This window comes from Erinaceus europaeus, chromosome 8 (genome assembly GCF_950295315.1).
Source record: "Erinaceus europaeus chromosome 8, mEriEur2.1, whole genome shotgun sequence".
Classification (NCBI taxonomy): domain Eukaryota; kingdom Metazoa; phylum Chordata; class Mammalia; order Eulipotyphla; family Erinaceidae; genus Erinaceus; species Erinaceus europaeus.
Genome location: NC_080169.1, coordinates 15332262 through 15344608, shown reverse-complemented (window position 1 = coordinate 15344608; position 12347 = coordinate 15332262). Strand labels below are relative to the sequence as shown.

General features: G+C 40.2%; 1 protein-coding gene across 3 annotated transcripts in view; it reads right to left on the bottom strand.

Annotated features, from left to right (window-relative positions):
- The window catches only part of INTS8 (integrator complex subunit 8), a 74390-nt gene that overhangs the window by 27131 nt on the left and 34912 nt on the right, over window positions 1-12347 (bottom strand). For all 3 annotated transcript variants that reach the window (XR_009551140.1, XM_060195974.1, XM_060195973.1), the window contains exons 15-18: window positions 11175-11376; window positions 6122-6243; window positions 1711-1895; window positions 1155-1188 (exon numbers count right to left, since the gene is read on the bottom strand). Coding sequence is in view for 2 of the 3 variants with exons in the window: in XM_060195974.1 (XP_060051957.1) it covers window positions 1155-1188; window positions 1711-1895; window positions 6122-6243; window positions 11175-11376 (543 nt within the window). In the remaining variant the exon portion in view is untranslated. The remainder of the gene's footprint in view (window positions 1-1154; window positions 1189-1710; window positions 1896-6121; window positions 6244-11174; window positions 11377-12347) is intronic.

The window sequence follows — 12347 nt, the reverse complement described above, 5'->3', positions numbered from 1 at the left end:
TTGGCACCAGGGTCACTTACAGGGGCTCAGTGCCTATACAACCACATCACTATTCTTGGTGGGCATTTTTTCCCTGATAAGAGAAATAGGGAGAAAAGGAGAGACACCTAAGGAACTGTCCCACAGCTCATGAAGCTTTCCCCCTGCAGATAGAACCTGGATTTGAACCCAAGTGCTGATGCATGATAATGTGTGTTCTACTGGGCTTACCACCATCCAGCAAAACAAATCTTTTCTTTCAGAATACTTTTTTGTTATCCTTACTCTCTCTCTCTCTCTCTACACACACACACACACACACACACGCTTTAACCATGAGCACTTCAAAGATTAAAAAAAAAAAATCACAGCACATAATTTACAAAAAAGTTACCATATTTAGGAATCTGATTTATGGTGAGCCTGGTGCTGGTGCATGGGTTAAGCACATACATTACAGTCATTACTGTGCCCAAGGACCTGTGTTCAAGCCCCCAGTTCCCACCTGCAGGGGGCAAACTTCACAATCAGTGAATCAGGGATGCAGGTGTCTCTCCTTCTCTATCTCCCCTTTGCCTTTCAACTTCTATCTGGCTCTATCCAAAATAATAAGTGAAATAATTTAAAAAAAAACAACTTTATATAATGATTTATGATACACTTCTCATATAACTGTTGAAATATGAGTGAATCAATCTCTGTAAAATTTAGCATTTCCAACTAACTCAAAAATTAATTTTGTTTGTTTGTTTGTTTATTAAAATAGTAAAGAGAACTTAAGTTCTGGTCAGTAAACATATACAACTTTATCCTGCCAAGCAAAAAATAAGCTTTCATACATCTGGATTGTTAAGGAGACTTCTCATAGCGGGAGGGGAGTGTTCCAGGGGAGAGGACTGGCAGGGTAGCACTATGGATAAAGCATTGGACCTTCAAGCTTGAGTTCAATCCCTGGCATAGCATGTGAGAATGATCTCTCCATCTCTCTCTCTCTCTGTCTTCTGCATACAGAAATACATTTAAAAAAAAAAAAAACCTGCTACTTGAATTATCTCACCTTCAAAATTGATGGGATACATTATCACTGAAATAATTTAACCAGCATTTAGAACTATTTCAGTTATATTCTACAAAAACCATCTACAGCAAACAACTAAAATATTAATGAAACTTACCCGTAATTTCTTGATGAAAGAAAGTAGCTCACTCCTACAAAAAAAAGTAAACAGGCTTGCTGTCAGAACTTAAAAATAAAATGAAGGAGTGACTAGACAGTCAAGCCCAGAGAACCCACACAAGCATTGAAGTAATGCAGCCCTGCTTCACCACTCGGGAAGCTTTCCCCCTGCAGGTGGAGACCCAGGGTCTTGAACCCAGGTCCTTGTGCACTGTAATGTGTGCACTTAATCATGTGTGCCACTCCCTGGCCCCAGGCCATTTTTTCATTCAGAGAGACAGAGACAGAATAGGAAAAGAAGCCATAGCACTGGAGTTCCCTGAATTAGCACAGTACTTCCCAGGTGGTCGTGGGAAACGGATGGCGACGGGGGTATGCTACCTAGTGAGTTACCGCTCAGGTCGCCAGAAAATATTTTCAAAGGGGACCATGCAAACATCCAATAATCAGCACTAGAGGATTATGGGATTGTCCATCTCTATGTTATGTTACAAGGATGAAGACAGAAAGTCTGAGTAGTACGTAACTCAAAATAGTAGCTCACAGAAACGTACCGATACATTATACCTAGCGTAGAGTCCCTCTGCTTTATTAAACTGACTCTGCCGTCACTCCCACGTTTATGCTGACTGGACACACTGCAGATCTGAACAATCACTTCCCAGAGGTCCTTAGCAGTCCGTCTACTTTCCTTGGGGCCCGGAAGTTCTTTACATGTAGCTGCTAAAAGCTGTCCAAGCTATAACATGAAAAGCAAAAATAACACACACAAATGATGATCTGAAATGTTAAACAGTATAGTTCTATGGCCAGACACGCTAAGGAAAATTACTTTAAGCCGTGCTTTCAACACGAAACTGAGAAGTATATAGCCCATGCTTTATTGAATTTGCCTTTGCAACGGGGTCATCTGGTACTACTACATAAATTTTATTGTCTCCAAACAATTATCAGTCTAAAGAGAAAGAGGATTTAAAAAGGGGGGGGGCGCAGAGGGTAGATAGCATAATGGTTATGCAAACAGACTTTCATGCCTGAGGCTCCACAGTCCCAGGTTCAATCCCCCGCACCACCATAAGCCAGAGCTGAACAGTGCTCTGGTAAAAAATAAATGAATAAATATTTTTTTAAAGTGGTAACAAAGAGGTATTTGATTTACTGAGTAAAAATTTTTTTAAAAAGTTAAATATACAAAGTATGATCTCACTTAAAAAAAAAAAAGGACACGATGGTAGATATATGACATCCTGTTAACTATGGTTCAGAGGCCAGAGGTGTGGACTGGGAGGTGGCTAAAGCCCTGGACTCAGTAGGCATGAGGTCCTGAGTTCAGCTCCTGGCATCACATATGCGAAAGTGAAGTTCTGGTTCTCCCTCTACTCTCCCTGCTCTTTCTCCCATAAATAAGTTGTTTCTTGTTTGTTTGCTTGCTTTTGTTTGTTTGTTTTTCCTTTTTTAAGACCAGGGGTAAGATTTAACACAGTGGCCAAATCTCATACTTATATACACATATTATACATGTTAAAGTTTTAATAAAAAGGCAGGGAAAAGAATGTGCAAGTAGGGGTTCGGGCAGTGGCCTCCCAGTACAGTGCACAGGTACCGTGTGGAAGAACCTGGGTTCAAATCCCCAGAGTCTCCATCTTCATTTTTAGGAGGAAGCTTCTTGAGTGGCAGAGCAATGGGGGTTGGGGGGGAGGGATGTGGAAACTGAAATTGGCAGAATAAGTGAATAATACATAGAGCAATTTTTCTGTAAGAATGCAGTAACTGGAAATGGATCTATTACTGATAGAAGGAGATAGAATCAAGGCAGGAAAGAATACTCAAAATAATTCCTCAAAATAAAAGCAGCTTCATGAATGCTGGAATAGTGCTGTGGTGTGTCTCTTCTGTTTCTCTCCCTCTCTGTCTCTATCTGCATCTAAAAGGGATAAAGGAGTCTGCTGGGAACAATGAAATCAAGCAGGCACAAAGCCCCAATAAACATAAAGAATTACAACAATAAAACAACAAGGGCAACAAAAGGGAAAATAAATAAATAAAAAGAAATTGAAAGAGAAGAAGACAGAGAAGGGGAGAGAAAGATAAGACACCTGCAGACCTGCTTCACCACTTGTGAAGTGGCTCCCCTGCAGGTGGGGACCCAGGGGCTTGAACTGGGATCCTTACAGTTTGCAACATGTGCACTACCACACAGCCCACATTTTTTTAACTCATCCTACACTATTAATATTACAAACAAATCCACCCCCTATCAGTATTTTACAATCCGACTGTCCATAAATCCTATGTCCTTTTCATGTTACTATGTGACTAATACACTGGGAGACTGACAGCTTTATATGATTTCAAAAAGTCTTATTTCAATCACCTATATGATTTTTTTCTTTTTGTGATTTTTATCATCAATAGATAAATAAGCAAATATGTAATGGAATGAAAAGTAAACTTCATTAAAATCACCTAACATCTCACTCTCCAAAAATAAAGGTTGTTAATATCCTTCCACACCAAGTTCTAAGTTTAGAAGCCGAAAATGGCTTTTACTTTCCAAATACAAACCCATTTTGGACTTTCTCTGAACCCTCTTTTCCTTCACATTGACGAGGAAGCAAGAAATCTGATTAATAAGTGGGAGAGAGAGACTCCTAAGCACTAAAGATGAAGACATCTAAGTGATTATTCTTTCTGCATGACATTTCGCAGTACAACACACACCCTTCTTCCTGTGGGTCCAGGCCAGGGCGATGCAGGAAGTGATGAGATAACTTAGCCCAAGGTTAGGCAACACAGTATCCTACACTCTTCTCAGTGCACAGCCCCATACGATTCATGTCTATCATACTGTCGGAACACTGAACAATAAGCTATGGTCCTAAGCGGAAGTCAGGATCTAAAGCAAAATAAGTCTCTCTCATAGAGAATGTATGGGGCCAGGTGGTAGTCCTGGTTGAGTGCACGTGTTACAATGAGCAAGGACCCAGGTTTGAGCCCAGTCCCCACTTGCAGGGGAAAGCTCTGCAAATGGTGGAGGAGTGTTGCAGGTGTCTCTCTGTCTCTCACCCTCTCTATCATCCCCTTCCCTCTTGATTTCTGGCTGTCTCTATCCAATTAATAAATAAAGATAATTTAAAAAGAGAGAGTGACCAGTTTAAGGATCCCGGTTCGAGCCCTTGGCTCCCCACCTATGGGGGGTTGCTTCACAGGAGGTGAAGCAGGTCTACGGGTGTCTGTCTCCCCTTCTATCTTTCCCTCCTCTCTCCATTTCTCTCTGTCCTATCCAACAGCAATAACATCAATAACAGCAATGATGAAAACCCCAATATCGATGAAACAAGGGCAACAAAAGGGAAGAAAGTAGCCTCCAGGAGTAGTGATTCATAGTGCAGGCACTGAGCCCCAGCAATAGCCCTGGAGGCAGAAAAAAGAGATAGGGAGAATTTATTAAAGACTAAGAAGAGATTCTTGGGGATAATCAAACAAGCGCCCTAAAGATGAGAAGTCTCAGAAAATTTGCACGCCAAAGGACAGAGCCCAATGTTTGAAGTTACAAAGAGAAGGATGACTCAAGCATAGCAACTTCTATATACAACAGTAAAGATGACAAGGGGAAAAATCAATTTTTTTAAATATTTATTCCCTTTTGTTGCCCTTGTTATTTTATTGTTCTAGTTATTACTGTTGTTATTAATGCTGTCGTTGTTGGGTAGACAGAGAGAAATGGAGAGAGGAGAGGAAGACAGAGAGGGGGAGAGACCTGCCTCACCGCCTGTGGAGTTACTCCCCTGTATGTAGGTGGGGAGCCAGGGGCTTGAACCAAGACTCTTATGCCGCTCCTTGCGCTTTGCGCCACATGCGCTTAACCCGCTACGCTACCGCCCAACTCCCCCCAAAATCAAATTTTAACAGGTTAAAATTAAGTGAGTTTTTATAAAGCAGTTATCAAGCACAGAGGAAGAACCAACAAGCCAAAGAAAATGTCAAGTTGTGGCATGATCTTGTGTGAGTTGCCAGGAACCATCAACTTCAGGAAATATGTACCGTATGTAAGATGGGGCAGCAACTGCAAGAACGCACAGTGTTGGACTCTCAAGCATAAGGTCAAGAGTTCAATCCCCAGCACTTCATGTGCCAAAGTGATGTTGTGGTTTTCTCTCTCACAAATAAATCTTAAAATAAATAATTAAAAAGATGAAATGGGGTAGATTAACATGAATAACAATAAACTATGTAAGTAATAAGATAAGGATGCCCACTATCCAATTGAGCTATTTTGTCAGACCCCAAAATGTTTTCTATTAAAAATTAAATAATTTTTCTTATATTCTCATTTTCTTTCCCCTTTTTCCAGTCATCACCAGGGCTTCACGGCTCTGATTCCACCCCCTCCCCTCAACACACACACACACACACCCTCAAATAGAGACAAAGATGAAAAAGCAGAGAGACTACAACAGACCACAGTATTAACGCTTCCTCCATGTGCTGGGGACCATGCTCAAATTTGAGTTGTGCACATGGCAAAGCACTACACTAATATATATTCTCATATATTATTAGAATGAACTAGAAGGTAAAGTCAAATGATCAAAAATCTACTTTTAGCTACAAAGCAACAAACACTGGTCTCATACTATATCACAGAAGCTGGAGGGCTGGGGACACAACATAACGGTTATGCAAAAGACTTTCAAGCCTGAGGCCCCAAGGTTCCAGGTTCAATCCCCAGTCCCACCATAAACCAAAGCTATGCTCTGATATCTTTCTATCTTTTCCTCTTTACTTCTCTCTCATTAATATAAAAAAAAAATTAAAAACATATTTATGTAAAGAAAAAAAGAAAGAAAGGGAGGGAGGGAGGGAAGGAGAAACTGGATACACTCTCTCAATTAGTGCAGATCTAAAGAAAGGTATAGCAAGTTGATCCCAACAATCCTTTTATTTGGATTGAATATAAAATACCTTTACATATGGATTACTCTGAAGAAGAAATGCAGGAACTTGCAATGTGAGGTATTCATTTTCCCTCCAGTTTAACATAAAAGCAACACACTCCTCAGCAATAACTTGACGAAGTGGAATATCTAAAAGGCAAAGGAGAAAAACAACATTAACATGAGAACAAAGCAAATGTTTCCTTAGATTTAGCTGAGTAAATTAAATAATGACAGATGAGAAATGGAAAAAAATAGTAACAGTGGCTGGGTGGTGGCACACCTGGTTGAGCGCACATGCTACAGTGCAAGAGGACCCAGGTTCAAGCTCCTCATCCCCACCTGAAGGGGGAAAGCTTTGCAAGTGGTGAAGAAGGGTTGCAGGTGCCTCTCTGTCTCTCACCCTCTCTATCACCCACCCACTTCACTCTCAATTTCTGGCTGTCTCTAGCCAATAAACAAAATAAAGATAATAAAAAAATAAAATAAAAAATAGGAACAGTTTATACTCTTCTCCAGAAAGCACAGATTTCCTGGTGATAGAAATCCATTGTTAACACAATCAATAACCAATAAAAATGTATAATTCAAATGATCAAAGCATGATTAAATGAAATAATACAAAATGGTAGAGTACAAATTTTCAAAGCATTTAAGCACAAGAAAAGGTAGACCATATAATAAACTTAAAATTAATGCATGTAAAATAGCTTTTCTTATGAAAATGTAATGTAGTCATAAGAGGCAAGTCAATTACATATTTAAAAAAAGACTGTGCCAAAAACAAATTCAGAAATGAAAACTGAGAATTGTTTCTGAATATTACTTCCTCTATTTTAAGTATACCTCAAGTATGTCTTAAATTTCTGTAGCAAATGTAAATAGAATTTTCTTTTTCTTTAAGAATCTTCTATAGAATATATACTACAGATTCAGGTTTTATATACTATGACTCACGTTTTAATGTATTTAAAGAGAAAAAGGCTGGTGCAATACTTTTATGCCTGAGGCATCAGAGGTCTGGGGTTCAGTCCCCAGTACCACCTTAAGACGGAGCTGAGTAGTGCTCTGACAAAATTCACTCTGTAGAGCACCTACCTTACCATATGGGAAGCACTAGGTCAGAGCACCAGCACCACATGGAAACACCATGCACTAGGGGGAAGGAAGCTCCAAGAATGGTAGAATGGTGCTGTGCTGTCTCTCCGCCTCTCTCTATAGATTTCAAATAGGGAGAACTGGGAGTCTGCCAGTAGAGCAGTGAGTTAAGCGCACGTGGTGCAAAGCCCAAGGACCGGCACAAGAATCACGGTTCAGGGGTCAGGCGGTGGCATAGCGGGTTAAGCGCGGCGCAAAGCGCCAAGGACCAGCGTAAGGATCCCGGTTCAAGCCCCCGGCTCTCCACCTGCAGGGGAGTCCATTCACAGGCGGTGAAGCAGGTCTGCAGGTGTCTATCTTTCTCTCCCCCTCTCTGTCTTCCCCTCCTCTCTCCATTTCTCTCTGTCCTATCCAACAACGAACAACATCAACAATCAACAATGGCAATAATAATAACCACAACGAGGCTACAACAACATGGGCAACAAAAGGGGGGGAAAATGGCCTCCAGGAGCGGTGGCTTCATGGTGCAGGCACCGAGCCCAGCAATAACCCTGGAGGAAAAAAAAAATGAATCACAGTTTGAGCCCCCAGCTCCACATCTGCAGGAGTCACTTCACAAGCAGTGAAGCAGCTCTGTAGGTGTCTTTCTCTCCCTCTCTCTGTCTTCCCCTCCTTTCTCCATTTCTCTCTTATCCAACAACAACATCATCAACATCAACAACAACAATAAAAAAGGGCAACAAAAGGGAATAAATAAATAAATATTTTTTTAAATAGGGAGAACTATTAAACTTGGGGTGTCAGAAATTCAAGTTCTGGTTTTCTCTATGTCTTTCTCTGCATCTCTCTCAAAAAAAAAAAAAAAGAAAGAAAGAAAAAGAAAAAACAAATTCAAGTTCTGTTGGACTGGATTTGTTGTACTGTACTGTAAAGGACTCTGGGGGGGAAGATTTAGGTCCTGGAACATGATGGCAGAGGAGGACCTCGGTGGGGTGTTAGAGGGTTATGTGGAAAACTGAGAAATGTTATACATGTATCAACTAATGTATTTTACTGTCAACTATAAACTATTAATCTCCCCCAAAATAAAGGGGAAAAAAGAAATTCTAGTTCTTTTTTTAACTTTTTAATTTTTTAAAATATTTATTCCTTTTTGTTGCCCTTGTTGTTTTATTGTTGTTGTTATTGATGCCACTGTTGTTGGGTAGGACAGAGAGAAATGGAGAGAGGAAAGGAAGACAGAGAGGGGGAGAGAAAGATAGACACCTGCAGACCTGCTTCTTCACCGCCAGTGAAGTGACTCCCCTGCAGGTGGGGAGCCGGAGGCTCAAATTGGGATCCTAAACTGGTCCTTGTACTTTGCACCACCTGCGCTTAATCCGCTGCGCTACTGCCCGACTCCCTGAAATTCTAGTTCTGTGCCCTACTGAGTCACTTGCCCTACAGCTACATTCTTTGAGTATCTATTCCTTTCAGTATTTCTGAAAATACTGTAATTATTTATTTTGCTTATGCCTCACATTATACCAATAAAATGATCTGGTATACCAAAGAGATACAGGAGTAAAGCAAAACAAAATAAAATTATTTGCATCATATTCTCAAAGAAGCATTGACAACATGGCGTAATGACAATAGCATAATGGTTATCCAAAGAGACTCTCATGCCTGAGGCTCCGAAGTCCCAGGTTCAATCCCCTATACCACCATAAACCAGAGCCGAGCAGTGCTCTGGTAATATAAATAATTAAGAAGAAAATTTCTTTACCCTCTCTCTCCCCCTTTCAATTTCTCTTTATCCTGCGAAATATAATTAATACATATTTATTTAATTTATTCCCTTTTTGTTGCCCTTGTTTTATTGTTGTAGTTGTTGTTATTGATGTTGTCATTGTTGGATAGGACAGAGAGAAATGGAGAGAGGAGGGGAAGACAGAGGGGGGAGAGAAAGACACCTGCAGACCTGTTTCACCACCTGTGAAGAGAATCCCTTGCAGGTGGGATCTTTAAGCTGGTCCTTGCACTTTGCACCACCTTGAACTGGAATCCTTGTGCCAGTCCTTGCGCTTTGTGCCATGTGCACTTAACCCGCTGCGCTACTGCATGACTCCCAATAATACATATTTTTAAAAAGAAGCAATGAAAACAGAAGCAAAATTAGTATCCCAAATGTACATTTTGTCAATGGAATGCCACCCAACATTTGGCTCCAAGATTCACTTTAATCACCAAGCTTTTCCTATTATTAAGACTGCAATGTGGGGGGGGTGGGGGGGGTTGACTGCATAATGGTTATGCAAACAGACTCTCATGCCTCAGGGTCCCAAGTCCCAGGTTCAATCCCCTGCACCACCAAAAGCCAGAGCTGAGCAGTGCTCTGGTTTAAAAAAAAAAAAAAAAAAAAAGGGAGCCAGGCAGTAGCGCAGCTTGTTAAGTGAGCATGGCACAAAGCACAAGGGCCAGCATAAAGATTCCGGTTAGTGCCCCCAGCTCCCCACATGCAGGGGGGTCGCTTCACAAGGGGTGAAGCGGGTCTGTAGGTCTCTGTCTTTCTCTCCTCTCTGTCTTCCCCTCCCCTCTCAATTTCTCTCTGTCCTATCCAATAACAACGACTATAACAACCACAGCAAAGGCAACAAAATGGGAAAAAAAAAAAGACTCCAGGAGCAGTGGATTCATAGTGCTGGCACCTAGCCCCAGCGATAACCCTGAAGGCAAAAATAAAATTCAAATTCAAATAAAATAATTAAATTAAATTGCAATGGTTCCTGAAAGATGAATCTGAATCAAGAGAGTGAGACACTGACAGTTTGAAAAGTAGTGCTCTGGAGAGCAAATGTCCCATCAAACATCTGCAAAATACTCAGTCACTACCAGTAAATGTAGAGAATCTATGGCAGGGTATGAACATTCAATTTTGTTGAAATAAAAAAAGAAGAAAAAAAAAAAAGGACTTGTGCCTCACTAAAAAAGCTATGATATAATACAGAAATATTCAAAGTCAAGGGGGTCACTGCCAAAAGACATGGCATGTTTTACAGTAATTAGTCAGTCACCCTTATTTCCTTTATAACAAAGGTTAGATTTGTCAGTTAAGATCACTCCTTGTTCCAGATAGTAAAGCCAGATTAAGCCATATGAAAGAGAATTTGTCTTTGTGTTCTAAAGAGGGCATTTATCTAACACACTCAAAACCGACCCAGTATCACTGAGGAAGAATATTTTTCCTTAAAAAGGAAGAAGGTGGCAAATACCACCCTTTTTACATCTCTCCTCCAGTAAAAACCTGTGGAGAGACTATACTATCAAGCCCCTCTCAGTGAAAACTGGATGCAGAGTGGTGAGGGGCCAGAAAACTACAAACTCAGGTAACTTAACTTTGTCACTAAGGATGGATCAAAGTCCAGTCAAGGAATGCCAAGAGTGGTAAAAGCCAGCAGAAGTTAGGAAAAGTCAAAAAGGGATTTTTCTAGAGTATGTTTCTAAAGACACTCTGATTTCAGACATCTAGTTTCCAGGACTATGAGAAAATATGTGTGTTGTTTTACATCACCTAGCTTGCATACTTGGTTATGGCAATCCTAGAAAAATGAGCACGTCTTAATGTTCCTCGCTATTCTCAAATCCACTCCACAGTTGAATTCTATTTTCTTATACAGAGTCTAAGTATAAACACTGTTTTCAAGTCAAGTTCACATTTGAATTTTTGTTTCCTTATACAGAGCATAAAGTGAACAAAATGAAGCTGGGAGGACAGCATAACGGCTATGCAAAAGATTTTCATGCCCCAGGCCCAAGGTCCCAAGGTCCCAGGTTCAACTTCTGGCAGCACCATAAGCCATCACTGAGCAGTGCTCTGGCAAAAAAAAAGAAAAAAGAAAAAGAAAAAAAGAAAAGAAAAGAAAAAGTCAACAAAATATCCTCTTGGATTTTTCCCTGCCAGTAGGGTTTCTGAAACTTGGCTTTAGGCACCAATTTACCAGGAAGCCTCATTTCCAGGTATCCTCGTACTCTGCTAATAAGATCAGAAGGAGGCCTCTCTCCTGAGTGCCCCATTCCAGCTTCATGTGTGTGAATATCCAAAAGCAGCATCTCATTCAGCATGACCTGACGTAGTTTGGGTGAGAACTCTGTTACCAGCTCCAAACAAGCAGCAAATAATTGTTTTGCATGGGGAAAGTCCTGTAGGAGGAACAAACAGAAAACACTGGGTCACTGCTCCTTTGGAGTAAACCAACAGGAAAACATACATGTGTTTATGGATCTGGAGAAAAGACAAGGATTGGCTTTATTCTTTATAGTAAAATTTGTTGAACTTATAATCACTCACTAATCAACAAAGCATCTATTTAAACTTTAACCATTTGAAATAAGTCATATACAGCTCATACTTTTAGGATTTGTGTGTGTTTCCTATGTATGAAGTAATTTTCTAAAAGCTGGGCAAGCATAAAAGAAATATTCAGGGGGTGGGAGAGATAGCATAATGGTGATGCAAACAGACTCTCTTTTGGAGCCTGAAGCTCCAAAAGTTCCAGGTTCAATCGCCTGTACCACCATAAGCCAGAGTTGAGCAGTGTTCTGGTGTGTTTCTCTCTCTCTCTTTGTCTCTCTCTCCCTCCCTTTCTCCCTCTCTCTCAAAAATAAAATAAATAAAAAGAAAAAAAAGAGAATCATTCAGACAAAGAATTAACTTAAAACCTTAACATTCTCATCTCAGGAAGAGAGAATTGTCTTTCTCTTTATCATTTCTGTACGTACTGTTAATTACGTTGTAATCTTGAGGAATAAAAATAAAATCAATAAAACATGCTATATTATCAAACAAAACTTACATAAAAGTTTTCCTATAATTTATAAATGTCATAAGATAAGTGTAACATTTTAGCAAAATATTCCTTCTTCACCTAAGACTTTCAGAATAAAACCTTACAGTCTTTTTAAGTTTTTTTTTTATATCATTTATTATTAGTAGTAACCAGAGCACTGCTCAGCTCTGGCTTATGGTGGTGAGGGGGACTGAACCTGGGACTTTGGAGCCTCAGGCACAAGAGTCTCTTTGCATAACCATTATGCTACTACCCCCACAGACCTTACAGTATTCAATAAGGTTTCATACCCTAAAAATCTTTGCACACAACCTGTTTTTTTTT